We start from the raw sequence: 14,391 nt of genomic DNA, 5'->3' as shown, positions 1-14,391 counted from the left end.
CATTCAGCATACCACAAACAACATTTCAAGGTAAAACAAGTAAACAACATTTATCTGGATGAAATATGCAGGAATTTTGAGAACAGGTCCTCGGCACATTCTAATATTGCCGATAACACTGGCCTACACACTTAGTGGGCAAGCCTACATGCATCTACAGCAGAGGAAGTCAGCATACAGACATCAGACTGTAACCATAGCAATACAAACTAGCAGTTCTTACTCCGGGAATAGGGAGCTTTCATGGAGTTGCTCTTCAGGGAGCTGAGAGCCGGGTTATACGACATGTGCTCCACTTGAACTGAAATAGGAACCAGTCAGGTGCAGGATGCTTACCAGCTGAGACTGGACAGCCATATTTGACACAACCATGTTGCTTTCAGGATGACATTACTTTATCGAAGCATAATGTCTCCTTGAATCACATGTTAACAAACAACTAAGTGACTATCCACAACTATCCTTGTAAAAATCATTCATATGCAGAACATGAAGTTATTCCTCCTGTACTTGAGAAGTTAGCCAATAGCACAGCATTTGTAACTATCAACACAGTTCCTAAACAGTGAAACCATTTACTGTAAAACAAGTAGCAATGACTGTCACATCATTCCAAATACAGTTTCACATTTATACAAACCACTGTTTTCCACAGTAAAATATAATGTAAGCAGTATTTCAATAAAACCAATGATGTCCTAAAACCACACAGAACCATAAGAATGTGGGTTAGCATCCCCAGTTGGATGGCTATATAGTGCATGGACAGAAGACTGGAAGAATCTGGGTGCAAGGAATGGATGTGTGGGTTACCATGGCTACTCAATCAATAGATGGAGATAAGGAGACAGTCCACATTGTGGTTGCAAACAACAGAGATAGTGAAACAAGCCACAGATCCAAGAGAGTTATCTCCCATGAACAACACGGGATCATTACAGCACACTGCAACTGATGCTTTACTGTTAAGGAATGTTAGAAAACATACACATCTCAATTCCAAACACAATGTGCAGGTGCAGTATTCATAAGAGACTAGGATTAAGTTCTACTGTTTAGAAGGAAAACTTGGAACCTGGCTGGCTGTGAAATGCAATGAGTACCACATGTACCTTGTGACTAACTGATAATACGTTCTCTTTGTTCTTATTTGATGAAGATAATACTAGCATTACTAATGGTTAGGCACTTTATGAAATACACACTGGTATCATCCAGTGTACTATTTATTATTCACTAAACTGATGGTATTTTACTAACAACAGGTAACATGATGGTATGTTACTAACAGGTAACATTGCGTCAAATGCCAGGCAGGCCCAAGTGTTCCTATGTGGGCAACGGCATCAGCAGGTGGCTCTCTTATGTCAACCACCATGCCGTGACAACACACAAGACCTTCGCCTACCTGACAAGGCACGTGGACGGCTCGTACCATTACATACTGTGGAATGTACAACTGTCAACACAAGGAGGGGTTTGTTTGTGAGAGCATGGCAACACATGTTACAGTCAGACCCTTGGATTACATCGAAAAATGACTGAAGTGAGATGAGAATGTACTTGTTTACTTTGATCTACAGAGCTGCTGGCAATAACTCAAGTTAACATCTCTCTATCAATCCTTCCATTTGCATCTGATTTAAATGCCTTAAACAGTAAAACAGTTGTTTTGGGTCATCATGTCATGAATAAGATATATAATAATGAGGAGAAAATGAAACAAGATCCTGGCAGAAGTGTTGGTTTGAGGTGTATGACAATGATATTGTACACCTGATGTACTGTTAGTGACTGTATCACTATGTGTGCACACACAAAGCATACTCACCCACCTTCTGTTCACAATCAACCACCCTCTGTTTACTGTTTATTGTCTACTGTTCACTGTATAACACCACATCACCCATTTTCTCCCTACTTTACATCAACCATACACTGTTTGTATATCACCACCTTCTGTTTACTGTATATCACCCACCTTCTGTTTACTTTACATCACACACCTTCTGTTTACTGTATATCACCACCTTTTGTTTACTGTATATCACCCACCTTCTGTTTACTGTATATAACCACCTTCTGTTTACTGAATATCACTCACCCACTGCCTACTGTATATTACACACCTTCTGTTTACTGAATATCACCCACCCACAGTGTACTGTATATTACACACTTTCTGTTTACTGTATATCACTGAACCCATCCTCGGTTTACTATATTTTACCCAGCCTCTGTTTACTTTATATCGCCCAGCCTCTGTTTATTGCATATCACCCATCCTCTCTTCACTGTATATCACCCATCCTCTGTTTACTGTATATCACCCAGCCTTTGTTAACTGTATTTCACCCATCCCTCTCTTTAATGTATATTACCCAGCCTCTGTTAACTGTGTACTTCAACCTTCCTCTGTTAACTGTATATCACAACCTTCTGTTTACTGAATATCACCCTCCACGTCTACTGATAAGTATAGACAATGGGGCTTCTGGCCACAGAGCCAAATCGCCTGCAAATTTGCAGGGAAAACTAAAAGTACACCCACACCTATACGACCACTTTTCATCTGCAAAAACAAAAGTTCACAGATAAATTTACAGTGGTGAGTAACTCTGCCACATTTGCAGGGTTACCACAATAAAGGCACTTTAATCTTCAGTTGAATGTTTTATAACCATTCAACCACTCCAAAGTATCCACCAACAACAGGCGAATGGGAAAAAAACGTTTACTTCAGGATGTCTATCATAGGGGGACCCCGTGGCAAGTCTGAGAGTATAATTCGTAGTTTTCCTTCAGCTGGATGAAATTGGTGTGGTTGGTATTGGTAAAGAAAATCAATTATTTCCCCTTTTTTGACAAACTCACTGAAGAGTAACAAATAGAGTTATAGAAATTGTTTAGGAATCTGGTATCGCTCATAAAAGGTATAGCCTGATCGCTCCAGGATTTGTTTCTCTTGGTCAGAAAGAAATACAAATTAGACACCTATTATTATTCAGAAGTTTATGACTACCTCGGATTTTCATATATCTAGGTTGTGATATATGATATTTTTTCTTTGCTTCCCGAATAGACAAATAACCTGATCTGATCTCAGCATAAGCTTAACATGATAATTTGGTTCCGGGCATTTTATACTATGTACGTATTATAATATTAATTGGAGGTACACTTTGCGCCAGGTGTTAACCACAGCATTGAAATATTATGTAACATTCTAGTGTTTCTCAAATTTTTTCTAATGACCGGCCAATAGTATCTGGGTGTAATGCAACTTCCTGAAGTAAGCGTTGTTTTCCCCTTCGCCTGTTGTTGGTGGACACTTTGGAGTGGTTGAATGGTTATTAAACATTAAACAGAAGATTAAAGTGCCTTCATTGTGGTAACCCTGCAAATTTTCGCACAGTTGCTCACCTCTGTAAATTTATATGTGAACATTTTTTGCAGATGACAAGTGGTCGTATGAGCCCTATAGGTGTGGGTGTACTTTTTTTTAGTTTTCCCTGCAAATTTGCAGGCGATTTGGCTCTGTGGCCCAGAACCCCCATTGTCTATACTACTTACTGTATTTCACCCAGCCTATGTTTACTGTGTATCATCCCCGCCTCAGTTAACTGTATTTCACCCATATTCTCTTTACTGTATATTACCCAGTCTCTGTTAACTGTACTTCAATCATCCTCTGTTTACTGTGTATCACCCATCCTCTGTTTACTGTATATTACCTAGCCTCTGTTTATTGCATATCACCTATCCTTTGTTTACTGTATATCACCCATCCTTAGTTTACTGTATATCACCCAGCCTCTGTTAACTTTGTACTTCAACCATCCTCTGTTAACTGTATTTCACCCATCCTCTGTTTACTGCATATCACCCTTCTTCTGTTTACTGTATTTCAACTAGTCTCTGTTTACTGCATATCACCCAGCCTGCCCTCTATTTACACCATATCCACAACCCCTTTGTCTATTAACACTTTATTTAATGTATACCACTCAACCACTGTTTACTGTATTTTACTCATATATTTTACATTTTACTGTACTTTATTATATCATTCAGCATGTACGACGGCCAACCCTGAGCCTTCTGCCTGTAGGTTTACAACAGTCAACACACTGCGTACATGAGGTACTGTGCGTGCTGTCTATACTCTATCTATAGGTTGTACTCACCAGCAGGGTAGGCTGGAGGAAGGTCCTCATCAGCTTCCTCCACACCGACTGGGCCCAGTATGGATGAATTCACACGACCACCTTGACCTGTTACACAAAACATGAATCACTGCTTGCACATGAACTGTATGCTTTTCGTCACATATTTGCAGCTGTAGTTGTCAGTAATAGAGTGTAAGGTAAAACAGGATTTAACACCGTGTTGGAGGTTGTTGCCTTGTTTTGTCAGCAACATATCGCGCTCTGCTTTATGTGTACTCCATGTACATCATTGGATGCACCTCAAGTACTGGAGGACAGCTGGTAATGATGAAAGCCTCTAACAATTATCAAAATGTATTGACTAACCTATGAACATAATCAGGTAAACTGGGATTCAAAACTTCGGTATCGGTTTCTGATGTGTTCAAGGGACACAACTCAGGACAATGTACACTCTATGGGTCTCCTAGTTGTACCTGTCCTGATCTTTATTACAGAGGCCAACCCTGTCAGGTGCTGCAACATGATGTGGATACAGAGATGAGGACACTGCTATGTAGGTGAACACTCTACCTGCATCTTTCTGCAGTATCTGTCGAAGAGTTGCAAGGCCAGGGTTACTCATGATGACGAAACCACACAGCTGCTCAATGGTCTGCCAGCGGTGGAGACGCTCTTGTAGATCCTGCTTCACCTCCTCAAAGGCTTGTCTACAACCAACCAGTGATAGTTGTGTTATATATCTACAACCAACCAACCAGTGAAAGTTATATCATATATCTAAACCATATATCTATAACCAACGAGTGACAGTTATATCATATATCTACAACCAACCAGTGATAGTTATATCATATATCTACAACAAACCAGTGACAATTATATCATATATCTACAACAGTTATATCATTTGTCTACAACCAACCAGTGACGGTAATGTCACATGTCTGCAACCAATGACAGTTATATCACATATCTACAAAAGTTATATCATCTATCTAACAACCAAACAGTGACAATAATGTCACATGTTTACAACAAACCAACGACAGTTACAACACATATCGACACCCAACCAGTGACAATAATGTCACACATCTATAACCAACCAGTGCCAGTAACTTCACGTCTGCAACCAAATACACTTCTGATTAAATACATTACCTCCCAGTCTTGTTTAGTTAAATGTACAAAAAACCCTTATGAGTGTAAAGCTGTCATCACCTGGCAGTAAGGATCCTTTGGTCAATGTCATCCAGAGAGTTTCCATGGGCCATCCGTAGGGATCCCAGAAATGCCTTATTCCTCTTTCTGATCTTATCACACTGTAAATAGGAATTGTTTAGAACAATTTTCAACTCATTTACAAGTCAAAGATTAGATAAAACACTATATTAGAGCATAAAATTACTGTGGAGGTATTCCCCAGTGTTGTCTGCCTTGAGTGTAATACAGTATACTCTGTCTAATTTAGACTCCCTTTGGACCGTCAAGAAAGTCTGAATTACATAGAAGTCCGGATAGTAGAGTATTGGGTTGAAAAAATGGAGTTACATCCCCTACCTTGACAGATTCATGTACACATATCACAAACACAACAAGAACACAGATTAACAATTCATATTTGTTTTTATTGACATACTACTTAAAGAAATCTGTCAGCAAGGATTCACAACTGGTTGTCATGGTTTGTTTGATGACCATATTTTCAGTGACAGACACAAGATGTGCGACATTGTGTTGTATCTTGTCTTCCAAAAGTTAGCCAACCTTCCGACGCCTTGAAGCCCTCAATTTTCATTTCAATGGCAAACTGCAGGCTTTTTCTTTCAGTATTGGTCCTGACAGCGGTATGCTTTTTGAGAAGGGGTTTCAACTGGGAAGAGTTTTGGAATCTTCAATCAACTTTATCTTTGTGCAAAGTGACAGCTCAGTTCGACAATGTTTCATTGGTCGGTCTGCCATTTTGGCATGCAATGTTCATGTCAGACGCTTGAAGTCTTTTAACAGGTGTCAAGAGTGACAATGAGTTGACATCATCATCTCAGTAATAGCCTGAGTTAATCTCATTTGCAAATATAATCAAATTAAGTGGCGCTTAGTACCGCTAATTGGCCAGCTGGCTGTCAGTTATACTCAGTTGGGATTATAGTGTGTGTTAAGTTAGTCAGTCAGGCCGAGTTTGCTGCTAATTGGCTGGTTGGCTGTCAGTTATACTCAGTTGGGATTATAGTGTGTGTTAAGTTAGTCAGTCAGGCCGAGTTTGCTGCTAATTGGCTGGAGAGAGTCCGGATAATAGAGATGATTTAACGATAACATATAGTATTGAATTCGTGACCATAATCTCAGAACGATTTTTAGAGAAATTCGAGATAGAAAGAGACTGAATTAGACAGAGTACATTGTATTACGTCCGTGGGTTATGGATTGACTATGACACTCCTTCTTGTATCAGTGTCAGATGCATGACCAGCTCGTTACCAGACAGCTAACTACATACCCCTTCCTTGGCCGCAGAAAGCTGCTTCTCAGCTGCAGATCGTTTCGCTGTGTAGTGTAGCTGTTCCAACTCATGTGTGAGTTGCAACCATGCCTGCAGCTCAGATGGAACGGACCAGTGCTCTTGCAGCTCCAGTTCCTTCTCTGTGCGACGGAGAGCTGCCCGAACTTGGGCAAGCTCTGCCTCCGCTAGCTTTAGGCTCTCCTCCATGTTGTTTCCCTGTCGGGCCTCCTTCAACCTCTCAGCCTCTTTCTGAAACAGGAAGTTACAGAAATCTCTCTCTCTTCATCTACAGTTAAGTTGAAAAGATAAAAATGGCAAGAACAGACTTACCAGATGCTACAGATAGTTTGAAGACAATCACAGTAAAAATTTCAAAAGGAAAGTAATACTATTGTTTCAAAACTAATCCGAAATGTGCAGGTCCTTCTGCCCCTGATTTCAACCATTTCATATTATTTCATTCTACAGTCATGTACAAAAGCACCAGATAGTTCTTTATTTTTTAAGTTCATCCAATTCATCGCAAAAATCATGAATAAACATATTATACAGAGTTAATAGTGCTATTTCCGTAGCACTAACCCGCTGACCGCTTCCTATGACCACTGCATGCAGCATGTCACGCTTCTGTCTACTACGACATCTAGCAGTCAACATAATTCACAGTCAGGTACAAGAGTGAGCAGACCTACTGGTATTGGGAGGTAAGCAGTTCTGTCTGGTTCTGAGTAGGTCTGTACACCAATATTCTAGAATTGAGCTCTGAAACTACAGAACTGTGATAAAAACACATACCCCAATTTAAATTGATAAGGAGCCCCAGTCAGAGGGGTGAATCACCCTAAAAAAACAGGATTTGCTTATTTAATGACAGTGTATTACAGACCTGATTGGATGGAAGGAAGACAGTGTTAGTCCTTGTGTACGGGTCAGTGATGTGCCATATTTAGACTTGTGCTACATTTTGACAAATGTTCTGGAGGGTACAACAAGATACTATATCCTACAGACATTTGCCTATATTTGGACCCAGGGTATTGCAGAACCTTCTGAAGTCTATTGTTTTGAAAGTGAGGGGAGTTAACTCTTCCTCATCTTGCATGCCATCTCAGTTACAAGGAGACCAACAGTTGTGTGAAGATCATTTTGACACAGGACACTCAGTCTGGGCCTATAGATCAGCAGTTGTGTGGGGATCATTCTGACCCAGGACACTCAGTCTGGGCCTATATACTAGCGGTTGTGTGGGGATCATTCTGACCCAGGACACTCAGTCTGGGCCTATAGACCAGCAGTTGTGTGGGGATCATTCTGACCCAGGGCACTCAGTCTGGGCCTATAGACCAGCAGTTGTGTGGGGATCATTCTGACCCAGGACACTCAGCCTGGGCCTACAGACCAGCAGTTGTGTGGAGGTCATTCTGACCCAGGACACTCAGTCTGGGCCTATAGACCAGCAGTTGTGTGGAGGTCATTCTGACCCAGGACACTCAGTCTGGGCCTACTTGGGGGTGGGGTGGGGGGATGACCATTGCTGCAGTGAGGAGAATATTACCATCTGTGTCATTAAGGACACCATCACTGCATTTGTATCATACTGGTTCTGAATGTATTCTGTTGGGTAATTCTGAAATACCTTTCTTGTGATTTCTAACAATCTGAAAGTTAGTTACAGAATATAATTGTTGATTATATCATATTGGTTTGTTGCTTGTTGGTTTCACATCAAGTTCTTTTCTGAAATGACTATTTAGTGTGAACTTATAACAACAGATTAACACTATTCCAACAGTGTACAGGGGAACTAGGATAATGTGTTGTTCCTGGGTTGGGAACTACAGCCATTCATGTGATTACCAAAGGCACAAACCACTAGACTACCCCTGCACACTGGTTCCTGCACCATCCCAACAGTATGTGGACCATCAGGCATGGGCTTCACACACAGCAGCAGTGTTAGGAATCAAACCTGTTACATGCTCACCTTCCAAATTATTCATTCAACCTGACGTTATGAGAGTGAAACTAAACAGTAAACTGTGTTTCACAAACATGAACAAAACAGGAAACTACATGGTATTATCACACAGTAAATACACAAGCATGAGTAACCATCGTTACTGGGGCTATCTACTCTTCAGCTGAATATCCAAGAAACTGCAGTCGGGCCAAAAACAACATTTAAATAACTGAAACATCTCTGTTTCACATATTCACGCACCCATCAGTGACTTCACATAAGAAAGACAAAAGACATTCTTGTCTGCTTATTCCAACATTTGGCCAACTGTTGCAGGAAGTATTCAAAAGGATTTAGTATCTACATCAGAGAACAGAACCATGGTATCATTTTAATAACTTATGCCTCAACCTACATGTAACTGTCATGTTAAGAAGCATTAGGTAAGGAGGGTGTTGCAATAAAATCCACATCTTTCAAACTTGCTTCAAACAAACAAAAACTTTTTAAAATATTTAACAAATGTTAACAACATTACTGCAGTTGTGCCTCCCACATCTTGTTTTCGCTTCAGTCAACAAGTAAAAGTTAAAGTTGAAGTAACAAAACTACAATATCAGACAAACGGCAGCTTTCAACTTCCACTCTGAAAACTCACCTTACAAATACAAACTAAATAATAGGAGACAAATCTGACAGAGGATGCAGGCAAGGGACAAAACATGTTAACATGAGTAGCATGGAAACAACTGGTTATTTACACTGGTTACCAAGGTTACAAAATGGCTCACTCCAACATCCTTACCCAAATGTCCCCCTCCATGGATCTGCTCTGTAACAAGCAGGTGGGAGACAGGTAACGCCACATCTAGATACCCTACATTCTCAATCACACTTTATGAGTATTTACATAAATGGAGAGCTCAGATTGAAGACATCTGGCACCCTGATGTAACCTGAGTACACACAAACAGCCATGACAAAGCAATCATAGCAATGACAGAAATATCAGATTCCAAGCGGTGATTTTCTTCAGACCATGGTGTGTTTGACCAGCTGTAACTTGATCCACTGATAATCAGTAATGATAAATATACCAGGAAAACAGATCATACACTTGACTTTATCAGAAAACAAGTGCAATAAAAAACTAATTTGAATTTTATTTCCTTTACCACTCAATGCCAGATACTTATCAAAATGCCTCTGTGAAGACTCACCAAGCTAAGAGGCCATGACACCCTGAACAATGTGTGAAAGTGTGACACATATAGCATGTCTATCTCCATACTGGATTACATACCTTAGCTGCATCGATCTCATCCTTGTACTTGGCCTCCAGATTCTGTTTCTCTATGGAGACACTGTTTTGTTTTTCCTCTGCCATTTCAAGTCTGAAAATGATGCAACAGTAGCAGTCAGCTTGCCTTGTCCTATTCAAGTAGTTTGGAATAGTGGTGTTGTTTCAAATAAGAGGTGAATAACGGGATCAGGTAGTCAGGCTTGCTGAGTTGGTTGACACATCATCGGTTCCCAATGCTCGTGTTTGTTGATCACTGGATTGTCTGGTCCAGACACGATTATTTACAGACCGCCGCCATATAGCTGGAATATTGCTGAGTGTGGCGTAAAACTAAACTCACTCACTCACTAAAGATACTTTATTAACAAAGAAAGTTTTAGGCATGTTTCAAATAATATTAGATGAATTTGACACTGCAGTTACGTTCTCAAAATCGATCATTTTGAAAATAGAAATTATTTCAGATTTGTTTAAATATAAAACTGCTATTTGCATGAAACCAGTTGTTCGTCTGCATCAAGTTACGAATGACAGGAGAGAAATAACTTTCAGGGAGTGTTTAATTCTCAAATACAGAAAAAGGTGTCGATGCTTTGTCATCAAACTTACTCAAGATGTGATCTGTCAACTTAACTTTACATCTGTGTTTGAGAATTAAACTATGAAGGTCTGTATAATGTTTTTGTTGTTTTATTCTAAATGTTTTAACTGCAGAATATTTTGCAGAATATTGAAAAATGGGGTGCAGAATTTACTTAAATTTGAAGAGGAATTCTTAAACATTTGCCGCAGAATCCAGGAGGGACTGATAAGCTCATTGCCTTGTCCTACTCAAGTTGTTCGGAATAGTGGTGCTGTTTCACATTTTAGCTTGCTGACATTATAAGCCCACTGCCTTGTCCTACTCCAGTAGTTTGTTCCACATTTTGGATACACTTGATACACAAGTAACAGGTAAAAGGGCCAAAGGAAAGTCAAATGGTCCTAACTTTTACAAAACAGATTAAAGGAAATTGATTACATATTGTTGCAGTTACAGTGCTAATCCTAAACATCCTGCATATATCAGAGTCTCAGAGTTGTCTATTTAAAAAATCTCAGGGTAGTTTAGTGTCTTAATGTTATCTATACAAACAATACAGGTATAACCAAAAATGTAACAAAGCTAAAAGAGTATGTCTATACGCTGCTTAATTAACCCAAACATCAGCTTTTCACTTTCCTAGGTCTGTGCCTGAGAATGAGTGAGCAAGCACATACTTTTTATCAGTTATGTATTTGTCTACAACTATGTATGTATGTTTTGAAATGTTCATAATATTACATATGTTGTGGGTCATATATGATTTGTTTGATTGGCATTATTAGAAGCTGGAGAGTAATAGAGGGTAGGATTCTTTATGGATAACAACTTCTTTATTACATATGATGTGACGTTTCAGTATAGATCCTTATACCGTTGTCAAGGAAGAGTCATATATGGTATTTTACCCATTCTTTCCACAGTATGTATAATTGTTCAACAGTATGTATAATTGTATATTTATTTGCATTTACATGGAGCTGATCAACTGGTCAATTTGTGTCCCAGTACAGCCCACAGGGTATGCTTGTAACTCTTTTAGTGTACTTATGAAAAACTTCCATTTATGCATATCACACGTATACATAGTCAGTGTATTTTATCCTTGAAAACCTTGTCTTTATGCATATCACATGTATACATAGTCAGTGTATTTTATCTTTGAAAACCTTGTCTTTATGCATATTGCATGTATACATAGTCAGTGTATTTTATCCTTGAAAACCTTGTCTTTATGCATATCACACGTATACATAGTCAGTGTATTTTATCTTTGAAAACCTTGCCTTTATGCATATCACACGTATACACAATCAGCGTATTTTATCCTTGAAAACCTTGTCTTTATGCATATCACATGTATACATAGTCAGTGTACTTTATCTTTGAAAACCTGGTCTTTATGCATGTTGCATGTATACATAGTTAGTGTATTTTATCCTTGAAAACCTTGTCTTTATGCATATCACACGTATACATAGTCAGTGTATTTTATCCTTGAAAACCTTGTCTTTATGCATATCACATGTATACATAGTCAGTGTATTTTATCCTTGAAAACCTTGTCTTTATGCATATTGCATGTATACATAGTCAGTGTATTTTATCCTTGAAAACCATGTCTTTATGCATATCACATGTATACATAGTCAGTGTATTTTATCCTTGAAAACCTTGTCTTTATGCATATCACATGTATACATAGTCAGTGTATTTTATCCTTGAAAACCTTGTCTTTATGCATATTGCATGTATACATAGTCAGTGTATTTTATCCTTGAAAACCATGTCTTTATGCATATCACATGTATACATAGTCAGTGTATTTTATCCTTGAAAACCTTGTCTTTATGCATATCACATGTATACATAGTCAGTGTATTTTATCCTTGAAAACCTTGTCTTTATGCATATTACACGTATACATAATCAGTGTACTTTATCCTTGAAAACCTTGTTTTTATGCATATCACACGTATACATAGTCAGTGTATTTTATCCTTGAAAACCTTGTCTTTATGCATATTGCATGTATACATAGTCAGTGTATTTTATCCTTGAAAACCTTGTGTTTATGCATATCACATGTATACATAGTCAGTGTATTTTATCTTTGAAAACCTTGTCTTTATGCATATCACACGTATACATAGTCAGTGTATTTTATCTTTGAAAACCTTGTCTTTATGCATATCACACGTATACATAGTCAGTGTATTTTATCCTTGAATGAATCTGATAAATGTACTAGTTAACTACATATTACCCCGTCATCTATTTGATTACATGCATGAATATATATGAATATGAACAGTGTCTATGACTAAAATTGTGATGTACACTTACATACACATGCGTATATATATGTATTTATTGTTTGCACAATGCTGATTGCACAATGCCATTTAGAAAGTAGTCCAATGTAACACATGTCACATTTGGGATTGCACTTTCTTACAGTACACTAAAAGTACACTTAAAGCAAATTCTAGTGCTTTTTGGGTCCCATCAAGGATTAGAACCTGTACCCTCTGAGTCGGGCACCTAATCCTCAGCACACAAAGTCAGTCACCTAACCCGCTCAGCCACTGTGACTATATTTATTTATTATTATGTATCTGTTTCTGTTGACTTTCACTTGACTTGGGACTATAACCCATAATCTAAGTATCTTGTGTGACCAAGGGCAGCAACTCCAATGCCTCAGAAGTTACATCTTCTAGAATCTTGTGGTTCAAAATATGTAAGCCGTGCTTTCTGTATGGCAATACACCTCACTTCCTGTACCACAAAGTCTGTCACTTCCTGTATCACAATGCCCCTCACTTCCTGACCCACTATGCCCCTCACTTCCTGTCCCACAATGCCCCTCATTTAATGCATCACAATACCCTTCACTTCCTGTCCCACAATATCTCACTTTTCCTGCAGTTCCTGTAAGGCCTCCTCAGCTTTCTGCAGACACTCCAGGTCCTTCATCATCTTCTTCACGTGGTTCTGTGAGTAGTGGTGATGGATGTAAGCAAACCAACAACCCCCTAGTGCAATGATCAAGGATGCCACCAGAGCAATGTCCTTCACGTAGCTGTGGGCTTCTGCAACTCACAGGGAAGAGGCACCATCAGTAAAAGTTGTTTTTTTTTGTGTCAGACAAACAAAGCTATGAAGGAGTCTCCCAGATGTGTAAGTGTCACTCTGTTATCTCTCTTGGATGTGTCATAGGTGTTTATATTACATATTGATGGTGTATACCAGTTGTGTCAGTGTCATGCTGTTATCTCTCTTGGATGTGTCATAGGTGTTTATATTACATATTGATGGTGTATACCAGTTGTGTTAGTGTCATGCTGTTATCTCTCTTGGATGTGTGATAGGTGTTTATGTGATATATTGATGGTGTATACCAGTTGTGTTAGTGTCATGCTTTTATCTCTCTTGGATGTGTCATAGGTGTTTATATTACATATTGATGGTGTATACCAGTTGTGTTAGTGTCATGCTTTTATCTCTCTTGGATGTGTCATAGGTGTTTATATTACATATTGATGGTGTATACCAGTTGTGTTAGTGTCATGCTTTTATCTCTCTTGGATGTGTCATAGGTGTTTATATTACATATTGATGGTGTATACCAGTTGTGTTAGTGTCATGCTGTTATCTCTCTTGGATGTGTGATAGGTGTTTATGTGATATATTGATGGTGTATACCAGTTGTGTTAGTGTCATGCTGTTATCTCTCTTGGATGTGTCATAGGTGTTTATATAATATATTGATGGTGTATACCAGTTGTGTCAGTGTCATGCTGTTATCTCTCTTGGATGTGTCATAGGTGTTTATATTACATATTGATGGTGTATACCAGTTGTGTCTGG

General features: G+C 38.8%; 1 protein-coding gene across 4 annotated transcripts in view; it reads right to left on the bottom strand.

Annotated features, from left to right (window-relative positions):
* The window catches only part of LOC137274697 (stromal interaction molecule 1-like), a 77,738-nt gene that overhangs the window by 20,197 nt on the left and 43,150 nt on the right, over window positions 1-14,391 (bottom strand). For 2 of the 4 annotated variants that reach the window (XM_067808045.1, XM_067808043.1), the window contains exons 6-12: window positions 13,439-13,613; window positions 9,936-10,026; window positions 6,670-6,921; window positions 5,394-5,494; window positions 4,743-4,879; window positions 4,188-4,274; window positions 1,409-1,459 (exon numbers count right to left, since the gene is read on the bottom strand). In XM_067808045.1, coding sequence (XP_067664146.1) covers window positions 1,409-1,459; window positions 4,188-4,274; window positions 4,743-4,879; window positions 5,394-5,494; window positions 6,670-6,921; window positions 9,936-10,026; window positions 13,439-13,613 — 894 coding nt within the window. Of the gene's footprint in view, window positions 1-223; window positions 302-1,408; window positions 1,460-4,187; window positions 4,275-4,742; window positions 4,880-5,393; window positions 5,495-6,669; window positions 6,922-9,935; window positions 10,027-13,438; window positions 13,614-14,391 lie in introns of all 4 variants that reach the window. The other 2 variants (XM_067808042.1, XM_067808044.1) reach the window with 2 other exon arrangements.

Source organism: Haliotis asinina, chromosome 2, assembly GCF_037392515.1.
Source record: "Haliotis asinina isolate JCU_RB_2024 chromosome 2, JCU_Hal_asi_v2, whole genome shotgun sequence".
NCBI lineage: Eukaryota > Metazoa > Mollusca > Gastropoda > Lepetellida > Haliotidae > Haliotis > Haliotis asinina.
This window is presented reverse-complemented; position numbering and strand designations above follow the sequence as displayed.